Source organism: Peromyscus eremicus, chromosome 23 (assembly GCF_949786415.1).
Source record: "Peromyscus eremicus chromosome 23, PerEre_H2_v1, whole genome shotgun sequence".
In the NCBI taxonomy this organism is placed as follows: Eukaryota; Metazoa; Chordata; class Mammalia; order Rodentia; family Cricetidae; genus Peromyscus; species Peromyscus eremicus.
This window is the reverse complement of record NC_081438.1, coordinates 5664110-5677516: the sequence shown is the minus strand read 5'-3', so window position 1 is coordinate 5677516 and position 13407 is coordinate 5664110. Positions and strand designations below refer to the sequence as shown.

At 48.8% G+C, this 13407-nt stretch overlaps 1 protein-coding gene across 1 annotated transcript in view; it reads right to left on the bottom strand.

Moving 5' to 3' along the window:
• Gcn1 (GCN1 activator of EIF2AK4) overlaps positions 1-11404 on the bottom strand; it is a 63580-nt gene extending 52176 nt beyond the window's left edge. Inside the window, exons 1-5 of the mRNA XM_059248774.1 lie at positions 11347-11404; positions 4827-4929; positions 1803-1866; positions 1171-1302; positions 116-224 (exon numbers count right to left, since the gene is read on the bottom strand). Of these exons, the coding sequence (XP_059104757.1) occupies positions 116-224; positions 1171-1302; positions 1803-1866; positions 4827-4929; positions 11347-11364 (426 nt within the window). The 5' untranslated portion in view covers positions 11365-11404. The remainder of the gene's footprint in view (positions 1-115; positions 225-1170; positions 1303-1802; positions 1867-4826; positions 4930-11346) is intronic.
• Positions 11405-13407: the final 2003 nt, after the last annotated feature.

Here is a 13407-nt window from a genome sequence, read left to right as displayed (position 1 = left end):
ACACATACCGCTGGACCACTTCAACCTGGGACAGCACTTGGCATGCAAGAGATGCCTAAACTTCATACAACTGCGTACAGCTGACCCTCACGGTTCCAAAGACAAGGGAACCTACCAGCTTGCTCCAGGTGTCTCCTCGCCGCTTGGCTTTCAGGGGAAAGACAACGCGGACCAGCAGGCAGGTCCAGGTCAGAGCCAGCAGGGCGGCCGAGCCGCTGCTCTTGCTGCAGAGGAGAGGGGAGAGACAAAGGCACACCTGAGGCCGGCAGAGCTCACAACCCTCCCTGGACTTAACAGTTCAGAAACTTGTTCCCCAACAGCATCAGGGACAAGTCACGACAAGAGTCCAGGCCTCACTGGCCAACATCTCATCACTTGACATTTGCAACAATAAAAACAAGATGAGGTCGGAGACGGCTCAGATGTTAAGAGCGCTGCTTGTCCTCCCAAAGGACCTGGTAATTCTCCCAGCAACCCCACGTGTGGGGCGTTTACCCACCACCCCCACAGATCCCCAGAGTTTTCTCGAGTGCGAGCAGCAGGAAATATTAGATAGAAGGATTTATATTGCGGAGATAAACAGATAGAAAATAAAGGATAGCCTCGAGAGGGCCTGGAACCTTTTCCAACGGGCCCTGACTGTCTCTGCCCCAGGGTTTTTACAGAGACGCCAAGGGGTGGAGCAAAAGACCTCCTCCCCCAGCACAGCCAAGTGCAGACCATCTCAGACACCTGCACTCAGGCCCATGGTCCTAATCATCCTCTCTATGCAGATCTGCTGGGTAAAGCCACGAGGAACCTGAAAACAGGCTCCCACACCCATGGCAGTTCCCAATTGTCTGTTCCAAGGGACCTGACACCCTCCTCTGGTGTCTTTGGGTACCAGGCATGCACATGGTGCACAGACATACAAGCAGGCAAAACACTCATACACATAACTTTTAAATGAATGAATGAATCTGGCTTTACCCATCCAGTGCCTTGGGCCTACTGACTCCCAGCCCTGCTCCTCAGGGAACGCCATTTCCTCTACTAACCTGGTTCCTCTCTCCACACAGATACGCTCTCAGTACCATTCAGAGTGCAAAAGGTAAGAGCCAGATTCTGTGCTCACACCTGCTCATTTGCACAAGCCTACCTGAGCAGGACTCCATGGCCTTCGGCTCTTACCTTGGAACACCTGCTTTGGAGCCGACACCCGAAGACTGAAGAGAGTTCAGGAGGTTCTTAGCCGTGGCCTCTGGCTGGGCCTCAGCCAGCTGCTGGATGGCTGCCTGCAGAGCTCTGCGCGAGGCTGCATCTCTAGAGCAGGAAGGAACGGGGAGGTAAACGACAGGGGACCTCAGCACAGGCAGGACTGCCTAAGCCAAGCACTGGCCTTACGGGGGAAAACTGATGGTACTCGACTCCAATGCATCCTAGGTGATGGAAATAAACTAGATAAATCACCTTGCCCTGGAGTTCTAAAAGTAGCTGATAAGAGCAGAGGATGACAAGAAGGGCAGAATGGTATATGCCCCATGACTTCAAACTAGGCACAACTAATGACTGCATACATATGCTGAGCTATCACGGAGGTAGGCACCGTCTCAGGACTTCACACTAACAACCACCCATGAGGTATATAATGGCACATCTCCATTCTGCAGTGAGGAAACTGAGGCATAGAGAGGTTAAGTAACTTGCCCAGGATCCAGCAGTTAGACCTAAGAAGTCTGGCTCTAACAGCTGGGCTCTACCCACTACCCTACCCCTCTCCCTGTAGGACACACTCCCGACACTGGGTCTCTGGTGGGACTCACCTGTATCGATGCAGAGTCAGGCAGAATAACTTGCAGAGCCCCTTTACTGCTCCCTCTGGCAGATCTGAAAGCAAAGTTTACACAGAAACTCAGCAACACGCACAGTGTGAGCTTCTGCTTACACTGGGCCTTCTGTCAGACACCCCAGTAAGCCCCCGAATCTTTGAGGAAAAATCCCAAAAAGAAAAAGCAGTATCAAAACACATGGTCCAGCAAAGCTCAGAGTAACACGGCCACTTGATAAACCAACGACACTGAAGAAGCAAACACAGACCTCGGTACTTTTCCTGTCTCTGCAGAGCAGAGGGTCAGCGGGTTACAGCTGATCTGCTTCCTGACCTGAGCATCGGCTTCACCCTGTGCTGTCTCGTTTATGATCTCTTGGCAGGTATCTGCTCATGCACAGCCTAATAAGTGGTCTAAACATCAGCAGAAAGGCCAGATGTGGCGACACGTGCCTTTAATCCCAGCAGCAGCAAGAGGATCTCTGAGTTCAAGGCCAGCCTGATCTACATAGCAAAGTTCCAGGTCCACCAGCTACAGGGTAAGACTCTGTCTCAAAAATAAATAAGTAGACAGACCGACAGAAAGCTAAACCAGGTGTGGTGGCACATGCCTGTAGTACCTCCCAGCTACTCAGGAGACTAAGTAGGAGGATTGCTTGATCCCAGAAGTTTGAGGCCAGCCTGGGCAACACAAAAACCCTGTCTCAATAACAAAACAAAACACACAGGGCTCACACAAAATAATAATTTAAAAAAAAAATTAAAGTGAAAATTAAAGTACCATAAGCTGGGCATGGTGATGCACGCCTTTAATCACAGCACTCAGGGAGGCAGAGGCAGGTTGATTTCTGTGAGTTCGAGGCCAGCCTGGTCTACATAGTGAGTTCAAGGTACCATGAGGAGCCAGCAAGGGAAAAGCATCTGCAACTAGGCAGTTTCTGAAAGTCTAACTTGCCGAGGGATTAGTCAGCTACAGGAAATGCAGAGGGAGGCAGGTGCTGAACGGGATTAACAACAAGAAAGACGGTAAGAAGGAGGGTGGACTGAGAGCACCTGGCACTCAGTGCTGTTCTAAGCGCTTCCCATACATTAACGCATGCCATCCCCACAAGGCGGGCCCTGCTGTGAAACCCACCTTACAAGGAAGAAAGTGAACAACAGAAACCCACAGAGGCCAGCCAGAGGGGTGCCTGGGCTGAACAAGGTGCCTCGCGTGCTGGAGAGTCAACGGGACAAGCACTACCTGTCAGTCCAGAGCATGCCGTCAACAGACACTGGACTGGGAACATCAAGCCTGGGAAGCTTTCTCGGCGTTTCCCATTCAGGTGCCCAGATGACAGAGAGGAAGCAAATGTGGTACAGAGAGCCAGACCCTGTAGAGCTCTAAGGAAAGCAGTAACAGAGCCAGGGGCAGGCTGACCGAGCAGTAATGATGACAGGAAACATACGCTGCAGTGTGCCACTGCCACACGCTGCGTTGAACACCTGCAAATGTTTTCATTTACCCCTCACACCGATCCTAGAGAGACATCACTAGCTTCATGATGGCCCTGGGCTCAGGTGTTAGAGAACGCAGAACAACAGCTCCGGTACCGGAGGCCGGCTGCACTCTCACACCCCAGCACTTTACAACTGCAGGACTGCAGGGTGCCAGAAAAGCACAATCACCTTCAAAAGATTCAGAGTGCTTCACACACTCAAGACACACAAGTCAAACCTGCTCCAGAAAGTGGGGGAGCAGGACGTAGTGTCTGGCAGTTCCTATGCAGGGAAATTCAACCATTACGGCTCCATACACGTACACATTTGGTGTCATCACACGGTGTCTTCACTAACGAGAGCCTTGCTGATAAAGTACCGTGGATGACCTCCAAGGAAGCACAAAATTAGACACCACAGCACTAACACACAGGAGGACAGCTCAGAAGCTCAGCAACTAACTCCACTTCCAGCTTTCACAAGCTTGGCTGTTCCCCAGGCAACAGCAGGTTCGAAGCAGCAAGTGAGAGGGTGAGAGGGTGAGAGGAAAAGCCAGGTACGACAGCTCACACCTGCCATCTCAGCACCCGGGAGGATGGAGCAAGAGAAGAGTCGGGAGCTAAAGCCGGCTGGCTCCATCCAGTGAGACCCTGACTGGGAGGAAAGGAGGATGGAAGGCCGGCTGGCCAGTCAGCTCGTTTGTTTAAATTCGGTGATAGTGCACACCTGTAATCCAGTACCAAGTGCTAAGAAAGGTGAATGGCAGTTCAAGGCCATTATATGGACCCTTTTCTCAAACACACACACACAGAAAGTTGTGTAAAATTCAAACACAAGTAGTAAATGTTCTCAGAGAGCTTTAGACAACATGGATCTCTCAATCTTTTTTTTTTTTTTTGGTTTTTCGAGACAGGGTTTCTCTGTGTAGTTTTGGTGTCTGTCCTGGATCTCACTCTGCAGACCAGGCTGGCCTCGAACTCACAGAGATCCGCATGGCTCTGCCTGGCAATGGATCTCTCAAGTTTAACGGATCTTAGGGTCCTTAACTGGCCAACCACCTGCTACCATTTTCTTACTTCTATGGACATACAAAGAAGTGTCTTGGATCAAAAGAATGTGTGCCCAGTGTAATGCTCAAGAAAGACTAGTGGGTTTTTTTGTTGTTGTTGTTTTTCAGTTTTTTAAAACACGATTTCTCTGTGTCGCAGCCCTGGCTGTCGTGGAACTCACTCTGAAGACTAGGCTGGTCTCAGCTTCAGAGATCCACCTGCCTCTGCCTCCTGAGTGCTGAGATTAAAGGCATGCGCCACCACCTCTGCCCGGCACAGGTGTATCTTTTAAAAACATTTGAAATCAATACAGTTAAAACCATAAATAACTCGGGCATCTATCGGCACTGACCCTACTGTTTCAACTGTTTTGAAGCACATTATTTAAAAAAGAAAAAAAAAGCGTGAAGGCAGAAATCTTGAAGGGGGAAGAAGAGAGATGAGAAAGTACAACTGATTTTCAGTACCGCAGGTGGAGGGCAGATACACACCTTTTCCAGCAATGCATCTCCCCAGCTCACTGAGAATCTCTCTCCGCTCCTTCACACTAGCTGTAGTTACCTTCACGGCAAAACGCTTTAGTGTCTCGGAAACCTGTGAAGACCAAAGCCAACAGCAAATGTCATCAGTCAGACCACAAACAACGAGGGTGTGCATGCAGAGTGTGCACACAGCACAGTGGCCACATTCCTGACAGCTGGGGACGCTGCCTCTGTGCAGTACGGGTATTTGGCAGTATTCTCAGCTCTACCCACTAGTTGCAGCCAGTAGTAGCCGATTCTCCTCCTGCCCCAGTTGTGACAATCAAGTCACCAGACACTGTCAAATCTCTAGGGACAAGGGACAAAACCCCCCCACGGTTTAGATGCACTATTTTAATCCAGTCAACATACCTTTCTCAAATGTAGGCAAGGCAAAATCCAAAAATCTAGACAGAAAGTATCCTTTCAGAAATACCCCTAATGTCACCCCTGGTTGATGGCTGCTAAGGGAGGGGGAGCATTGTTCTTAAGGGATGTGACCACTGGTAGGCTGCCCCAGTTCCAGCATGTGGCCCCACAGCCACATGCATGTCGGCAGCACTAACTGGACCAAATACCAAACCTGAGGACCCATACGGTAAAGGAGAAAATGGACTTCCACAACCTCCACACACACACAATGCGGCATGGGTACACAAAAGTACACTCATGCATACATATATACACACTTTAAATAAGTAAATGTATTTTGAAAGCAGGGGGGCGGGGGCTGGAGAGATGGCTCAGTGTTTATGAGCACTTGCTGCTCTTGCAGATGTCTGAAGTTCAATTCCCAGTACCCACATGGCAGCTCATAAACACCTCTAACTCCAATTCCAGGGGATCTAACACCCTCTTCTGGCCTCTGCAGACACCAGGAACACATAAGCATGCACATACATACATACATACATACATACATACGTACGTACATACACACATACATACATAAATGCACTAACACATACACATGAAATAGAATAAAAATTTTTTAAGTGAGCATGAATGTGAGAGGGGACTGTATTGGGGTACTTGAGGAATGAGAGGGAGCACTCAGGTGGACATGATCAAGACCAAGATATACTCTAACAGAACAAGTAAATTTCTTCTAAAAAGACAGTACAATCCAGACATGATAGCACATGCCTTTAATCACAGCAGGAGGCAGGAGAATCTCTGTGAGTTCAAGGCCTGCCTGCCTGTCTGCCTGCCTACTCTACATAGAGCCTGTCTCAAATAAATAAATGAATGAATGATGGTACTTTTTTCACATGTAAACTATACCTCAAAAATTCTGAAAACAAAAACCTGAATATGATCCCAGGAAATGGACAATTATTTTAGTTAGGCAGAGATCTAGAACTAATCAAAACTAAAAGTGTTGATTTGTGATTTAAGATGAAGTAAATTTAAGAACTATGGATAAGACTGAGAGAGAGAGAGAGACGAACTAGGTTTGTGGAAAAAAGAAGAGTCCAAATCTAAGGACTATGTGCCCTGCATGCTCTCGCTTCCCACCGTCACACTGACCTCCCGGGGAGAACACAGTACACACGCCACTCTGACAGAACAGTCCCAGCTCTGCTCTCACTGGCTGAGGAAACCAAGTCAAACGTGTCAGCTCTAATCTCGTTTATCTACCTGACGCAGTGAACAGCACTCACCCCACGGGACTGGTATCGAAAGCACAACATTGTGTACTAACTGCTGTACTTCAAGGGCGGCATCGATAGTCCCATTCCAGACAGACGTCTCTGCCTCAAGCAGAGCCCATGGCCACAGCACCTGTGTTCCCAAACCCAAACTGAAACCAAACAGGTCTACAAAGGGACACCAACGTGCCCACAGCCTTCCACATCTGAGTTAGCACAGTTGCAGTCTCTTGCTTCAGGCAGTTTGTGAACATTCTCTGAAACCTGGGAAAACCTGCTCCTGAGCAGTAGACTGCAAAGTTCACGTGAGCAGGCTGCAGGTCCATGAGACAATTAAGTTTGAAGTCGGAGTGGGGGGTTGTTTTGAGGGTACTTCAAAGGAAGCCCAAATAAGTAACATGAGTCAAGGGTGCAGAGACACAGAACAAAGCCTTTATTTCCACTTTTATTTTGGAGAAGGGCGTTTACGAGTGTGGAAATTAGGGAACCACCTGTAGGAGTTCCCTAAGTGGGTGCTGGGTCCTGGGCTTGGTCATCAGGTCTTGCTGCAAGTGGTCTTCCCACTGAGCCACCCTGCTGGCCCCTGCTTTTTAAGTCCTGCAACGAAGACAACGGCATCCAAACTTGTACATAAACTATTTCTTGCTTTGATATTTTTGGGAGTGTTCTTTTGTTTGTTGGTTTGGTTTAGTTTTTTTGAGGCAGGGTCTCTCTTCATAGCCCTAGCTGTCCTGGAACTCACTACATACATCAGGCTGGCCTTGAACTCAGAGAGCTGCCTGCCCACCAAGTGCTGGGAGCAAAGGTGTGCACCACACCTGGCCCTGCTCTGGCTATTCTAGGTGTTCTTGGTTTTACTTTCACATAGGCACACAACCCACGGGTTCTAGGTCCGTCCCCCATGACTGAGCCTAGCCGGCACCTCAGCAGTCACCTCCGTAACTCTAAATATGGAGGCTTCCTCACACTGGGACTCTTGGCCTCCATCCTCTGACACACACACACACACACACACACACACACACACACACACACACACCCCGCTCTCCGTCCCACCAACAGCAGTCCTCAGTTTTATAAGACGCGCCAGCTGGGGTGGTCAGTGTTCCCACTGTGCACCAACAGTAGGCACCCTCCATTTAACGGCCTGTGCTCCTCACCTCACCCAGCACTGCTTCCCTGGAGTTAATACCTGCCCTTTCCACAATCGCCTGTTTGCCTTGTTTTACCTAATCTTATTCATCATTCGACTCAAACTCTTAGTTGTGTGTCTTCATTCCAGAAAATTCTGTCCCTTCTCCTGAAGGAGTCTCTGAAGTTTCTGTCTTACCCCAGTCTGGCAGGTGACCATCTACAGGGTGTAAAATTCCCACCAAGTGTACCACAGTGTCTGTGCGAAGCACACCCTTCAGTTCAGAGAGTTCGTGCAGTGTGAGAAGGTTCTGGCATCATATTCAAGTTTGTCAAGACCCTGAATTCTATACTGAAATCATTCCCTTCACAGTCCTGAAGCTACTGGACTTCTCCACTGAATACTAACCTTTAGCTGTGGCTATGAAGGCATCAAAACACTTTTGTTGTGTTCAGACAGGGTCTCACTGTGTACCTAGGCTGGCCTCCAACTCCAGTCCTCCTGTGTTGGGATTATAGGAATGCCAACTCTGACTGATCTTTTGGAGGACACCTGGTTTTTCTTTCTAGAAGCTTCTAGATCTTTAAGATTCTGAAATTTCAAAGTAATATGCTTTGTTGTGAGTCTATTGTATCCATTGTGCTGAGTCCTCTGATCTAGAAATATCCATCCAATGGGGGAAAGTTTCTCCAATGACTCTGTTAACAATTTCCTTAGAGACTGACCTTAGACGAGTGAGTGGTCACAGCACTGGGTCCATAGTACTGGGTTTTATAGTCACCAGAGGGAAAACTTTAGTTTCTTTTCAGAGTAGAAAATCTGAGACTCTGACAGAATCTAAACCTAGGGTTCAAAGTCTCCTTAACCCAGTGATCCTCACTTCCACGTTAGCTGACACCATCAACTACACCTCTTAAAGGTTCCTGAGTTTCCCAGCTGATAGATTAGGACTCACTTCCTTGGTGTTCAAAAATCTGCATCTCTCATTTCTTCTTCTTCTGTTTGTTGTTTTAGACAGGGTTTCTCTGTGTAGTTTTGGTGCTTGTCCTGGATCTTACTCTGTAGACCAAGCTGGCCTCGAACTCACAGAGATCCACCTGCCTCTGCCTCCCCAGTGCTGGGATTAAAGTCATGGACCACCACCGCCCGGCAAATCTGTATCTCTTATTGTCACTTTCAGGCTTCCAAAAGTTTGCTGCTACTGCCTGTGTTCTCCATTCCCCTCTCTATTTGTTGGGTTTGCTTCTGTGGTGCTGGGGATCACAAGGCCTCGTACATGTCAGACACACATTCTATCGCTGAGCCATGACCTCAGCCCTACAACATCCTGTAGGAGAGGTGCTAAGGATGACACCTAGGGGCTAATGAATGTTAGACAAGTGTTCTACCACTGAATCACCCACAGGCCAGAAAGAGGGGGGGTGGAGGGGGGCATAATGTGTGTGTAGGTCAGAAGACAACTTTCAGGAATCAGTTCTCTCCTTCCACCCAGGGACCTAGCAATCTAACTCAGGCTTGCACAAAGCAAGCACCTTCACCCTATAGACTACCCTCGGCCTTACAATACAGTAACATTAAACTCCTTTTGGGTTTTTCCTTTTTCTTTTTTCTGAGACAAGGTTTCTCTGTGTAACCCTGGCTATCCTAGAACTTGATCTGTAGTCCAGGCTGGCCTCAAACTCAGAGACCGCCTACCTCTGCCTCCCGAGTGCTGGGATTAAAGGTGAACTTTGCCACCACCGATTTTCTTTCTTTCTTTCTTTCTTTTTGTTTTTGTTTTTGAGAAAAGGTCTCACAGTGGGGCCCTGGATGGTCTGGAATTTACAGAGATTCACCCGCCTCTGCCTTCCAAATGCTGGGACTAAAACCATGTGCCACTACACTGTCAATAACATAGCATTAAATTCGTGGCTATATTTTCCTCTCACATATCAAAGAACTTTTCATATTTGAAAAAGAAGTCAAGGCTCTTCTTAATCAGAAATTGAGAGGCTGAGAGTGTAGCTTGTAATAAAGCCCTTGCCTAGCATGCAGGAAGTCCAGAGCTGGATCCTCAGCATGGCAAAGGAAAAGATGAAAAGTCAGTAACCCCCTGGAAATCTCGTCACAACAACGCCGAGGAAAAGAATACTAAGATCCTTTAGGAGTCATACTGGATGCTAAAAAGATCGGCAGCCATGCCTTCCAAGTTCACAGACAGGGCTGTAGATAGTGCTGACCAAGAAAGAGAATTTTCCAAAATGACAGAAATGCTCTCCTAGTCTGGCCAATACACCAGCCACTAGTCACATGTGACTACTAAAATGTGCTTAAGAATTTTTAATTTTATATCATTTTGACTAACTTAAGTAGGCCTTATGGCTATTTTGATAACATGGCCAAGAGTTACCTACTGAACACAACTCTAGAGAGAAGATACTGGTTTTTGTTTGTTTTTTTGTTTTTGTTTTTGTTTTCCGAGACAGAGTTTCTCTGTGTAGCCCTGGCTGTCCTGGAACTTGCTCTGTAGACCAGGCTGGCCTCGGACTTACAGAGATCCACCTGCCTCTGCCTCCTGAGTGCTGAGATTAAAGCCGTGCACCACCACCACCTGGCTGGAGAGAAGATTCTTTTACCCGTGAGTATTAATGTTAAACATTCAATCTTCTAGAAACACTAAAAAGTTTTACTTCTTAGGATTCACTATGACACAGCTCTAAACAAATTACCAGCCCCTTCCTCAGGAGACCCTTGCAAAATATCTTTTGAATGTTCAGGTTAAAGGTCCCTTTTTGGTCAGCCTCAAGGCTCAAACCTAAGAATCAATTCATCTCACCCCAGAGACCCAAACCGTCTTTTATACACCAGTTTCTTCCAGGCAGGGTAATCCCCGCACTCGGAAGGCATGACTACAAGTTCAATGGCAGCTTGATCTACGTTTTTTTAAAAAATCTACATTTTTTTTTGAGTTGTGTGTGGAGGGGGTGGAATAAGGAGAGAAAGTTTCTTTTTCCCCCTTTATATTCTTTTCATCCTTCCACGCGGCTACAGAAGAGGCTGGGATGGAAAAAGGGGGGGTGTCTTCAACTGCTCCGTACCCACAGGTGTTGTTAACACTCAAAGGTGACAAAACCCTCCTAGGTGAAGGGACCCAGTACCAGCAACCAAACTACACGGAGCCCTACTACCTTGCCTCAGGAAATCTCCCCAACGACCCTATGAAATAGAAATTATTTCAGCAGCACTGTACATTATAAAAAGACTGAAACTTAAGAGGGGGAATGTCATTTATCTCCTACCTCCGAGAAACCAACGCGCAGAGCCTCAGCTCCAAACCCGTGTGGACATAAAGGCTACAATGCTAGGTGGCCGCACAGAGTGGGGGGGGACTCTGCACCGCCCCGCGGCTCACGGTCACGGGGCTCTGGGAAACCGTGGCACACCCCGAGGGGAAGCTCAGCCACCGCCCGGGCGGGAGCAGGCCCAGCAGGGCGCCAGCGGCCCCGAAGCCAAGCCGAAGCCCCGGACTCCTCGAGCCCCAGCCAGGGTCGCTGTGCTCGCCCGGGCCGAGCCGAGCCTCCAGCTGGCAGGCGCCCGCCGCCCGCCGCCTCTTCCTGCGGCCTCCGCCGCCGTCAGCCCCGCAACCTCGGAGCCGGCGCTCCCGCCGCCGCCGCCCGCGCTCCGGCCCCGCCATCCGCCGCGTTGGCCCCGCGGCCGCCCGCCTCACCTGCGTGTCCGCCGCCATCCTGCCGGCGCCCACTCCGGAACCGCTTCCGGAGCGCTTCCGGGTCATGGAGGGGGGGGGCCCACGCGGCAAGGCGACGCCTGGCGCCCCCGGGCGGGAGGGCGGCCACAGCCAGGTCGAGCGCTGGATCCGCGGGATGCAGGCTTTTATCAGCCTGACCTCAGGGGAGACCCCGTGCTGCTGCGGCATCGTCGGGGATCCCGGATCCAGCCCCGACACCCGCATCGGGCGGATCCTGAAGGGTCTGCGCTCTTCGGCGGAGCCACTAAATGCCGCTTCCTGGGCTCCGGGAACGGAACCCGCAGAGCCCGTGTCCCGTCCTGCAGTGTCCTGCAGTCCAGAGAGGACTTGGAGGTTAGAACAGGTGGATGAGGGGCAGGGGAGGATGCAGGGATGCCTGGGGAATTGCTGCTGCGCGGTCTGAGCCGTACTGGGGGCAGGAGTAAGGGGCAGGGGTTAAGGAAGAGTTCCATGTCTTTGGAGATTTAATTTTTACTTGGACTCTGTGTGCTTTAGAGAACGCGGTCTCCAGGCTACCTGTTGGCCCTCAGCAGTGGCTTTCAAACTGTTGGCACGTAGTTAAAACAAGTTAACTATACAGGTCTGTAGTGAATAAGCCACAAACTTCATAACTAATACCAATATGGCATATGAATTAGATCTCCAACCAGTTTCTAAAATCCTGAGCTTTTTCAGACAGACTTGACACTTACTGAATGCCTGTATGAACTGACATCCAACTACTGCTTTAGAGGAACGGAGGTCAGACCTCTTTCTCTACACCTTTACCTGTGGATGCACACAGGTAATATATTTTGGGAAGGCCTACAACCTGTAGCTTTCTAAATAGTTTGAACCCTCCCAACTAGCACCTGAACTATATACACTACCTGCAGTTATCAACTGTCCCTGTATTCAAGCAAGGCCAATTGAATTTATTTTTTTTTTTAAGATTTATTATGTATACAGCATGTATGGCTGTAGGTCAGAAGAGGGCACCAGATTTTATTACAGATGGTTGTGAGCCACCATGTGGTTGCTGGGAATTGAACTCAGGACTTCTGGAAGAGCAGTCAGTACTCTTAACCTCTGAGCCATCTCTCCAGCCCCCCAATTGAATTTTTTTTTTTTTTTTTTTTTATTTATTATGTATACAGTGTTCTGTCTGCACATATCCCTGCAGGCCAGAAGGGGGCGCCAGATCTCATTACAGATGGTTGTGAGCCACCATGTGGTTGCTGGGAATTGAACTCAGGACCTTGGGAAGAGCAAGCAGTGCTCTTAACCTCTGAGCCATCTCTCCAGCCCCCAATTGAATTTTTATTCCATCTTAATGTACTTGGAAAAAACAGTAGTCAACCCTCTGTATTCTACATCCAGATCCAACTGCACATCTAAAATAAAAAATTCATTAGTGCCAAACACACCGCGGTAACTGTAACTGCTGCATCCATTTGAGGAAGGAGGATCAATTTCTGCACCAACCTAGGTCAGTGCCTAATCCCAAGATACTATGGGGCTGGTGAGGTAGATGGCTGTGAACTGAGCTCAATCTCTGACTGATGTGGACGCTCCTGAGCTACATGCAAATTTTACCAAAACCATGACTCTCAAACTGGGATTTCAACCTATTACCACTCCTAGCTCAAATCCAGCATTTTACTTCTGCCTCAGCCTACAGGCTGGGGTTTCAGACCTGAGCCACCCCGGTTCCTCAGCCTGAGTCCTTGGCGTTCAGACCAAGCACTTATGAACTTGAACACCCACTAGCTTTGATATCCTATTAAATCCAGAGATCAGTTCTTGATAAAGGTTCAACTTTAGCGTTGGTATTCGTAATTGGTGATCTTCTAATATATCCCCCATGGGTAAGGGGAACTACTGTAAGATAAAAAGGCCAGGCTTGGCTAACAGTGAGAGACCCTGTCTCAAAAATAATTTAGGAACAAAGACGATGCCAACAAAGTATGTCAAACACAAAGGTTTTTGTTTTTTAACCCTTTCAGTTTCCTAAACCTGAGGATACAAAATAAATCCAGACAA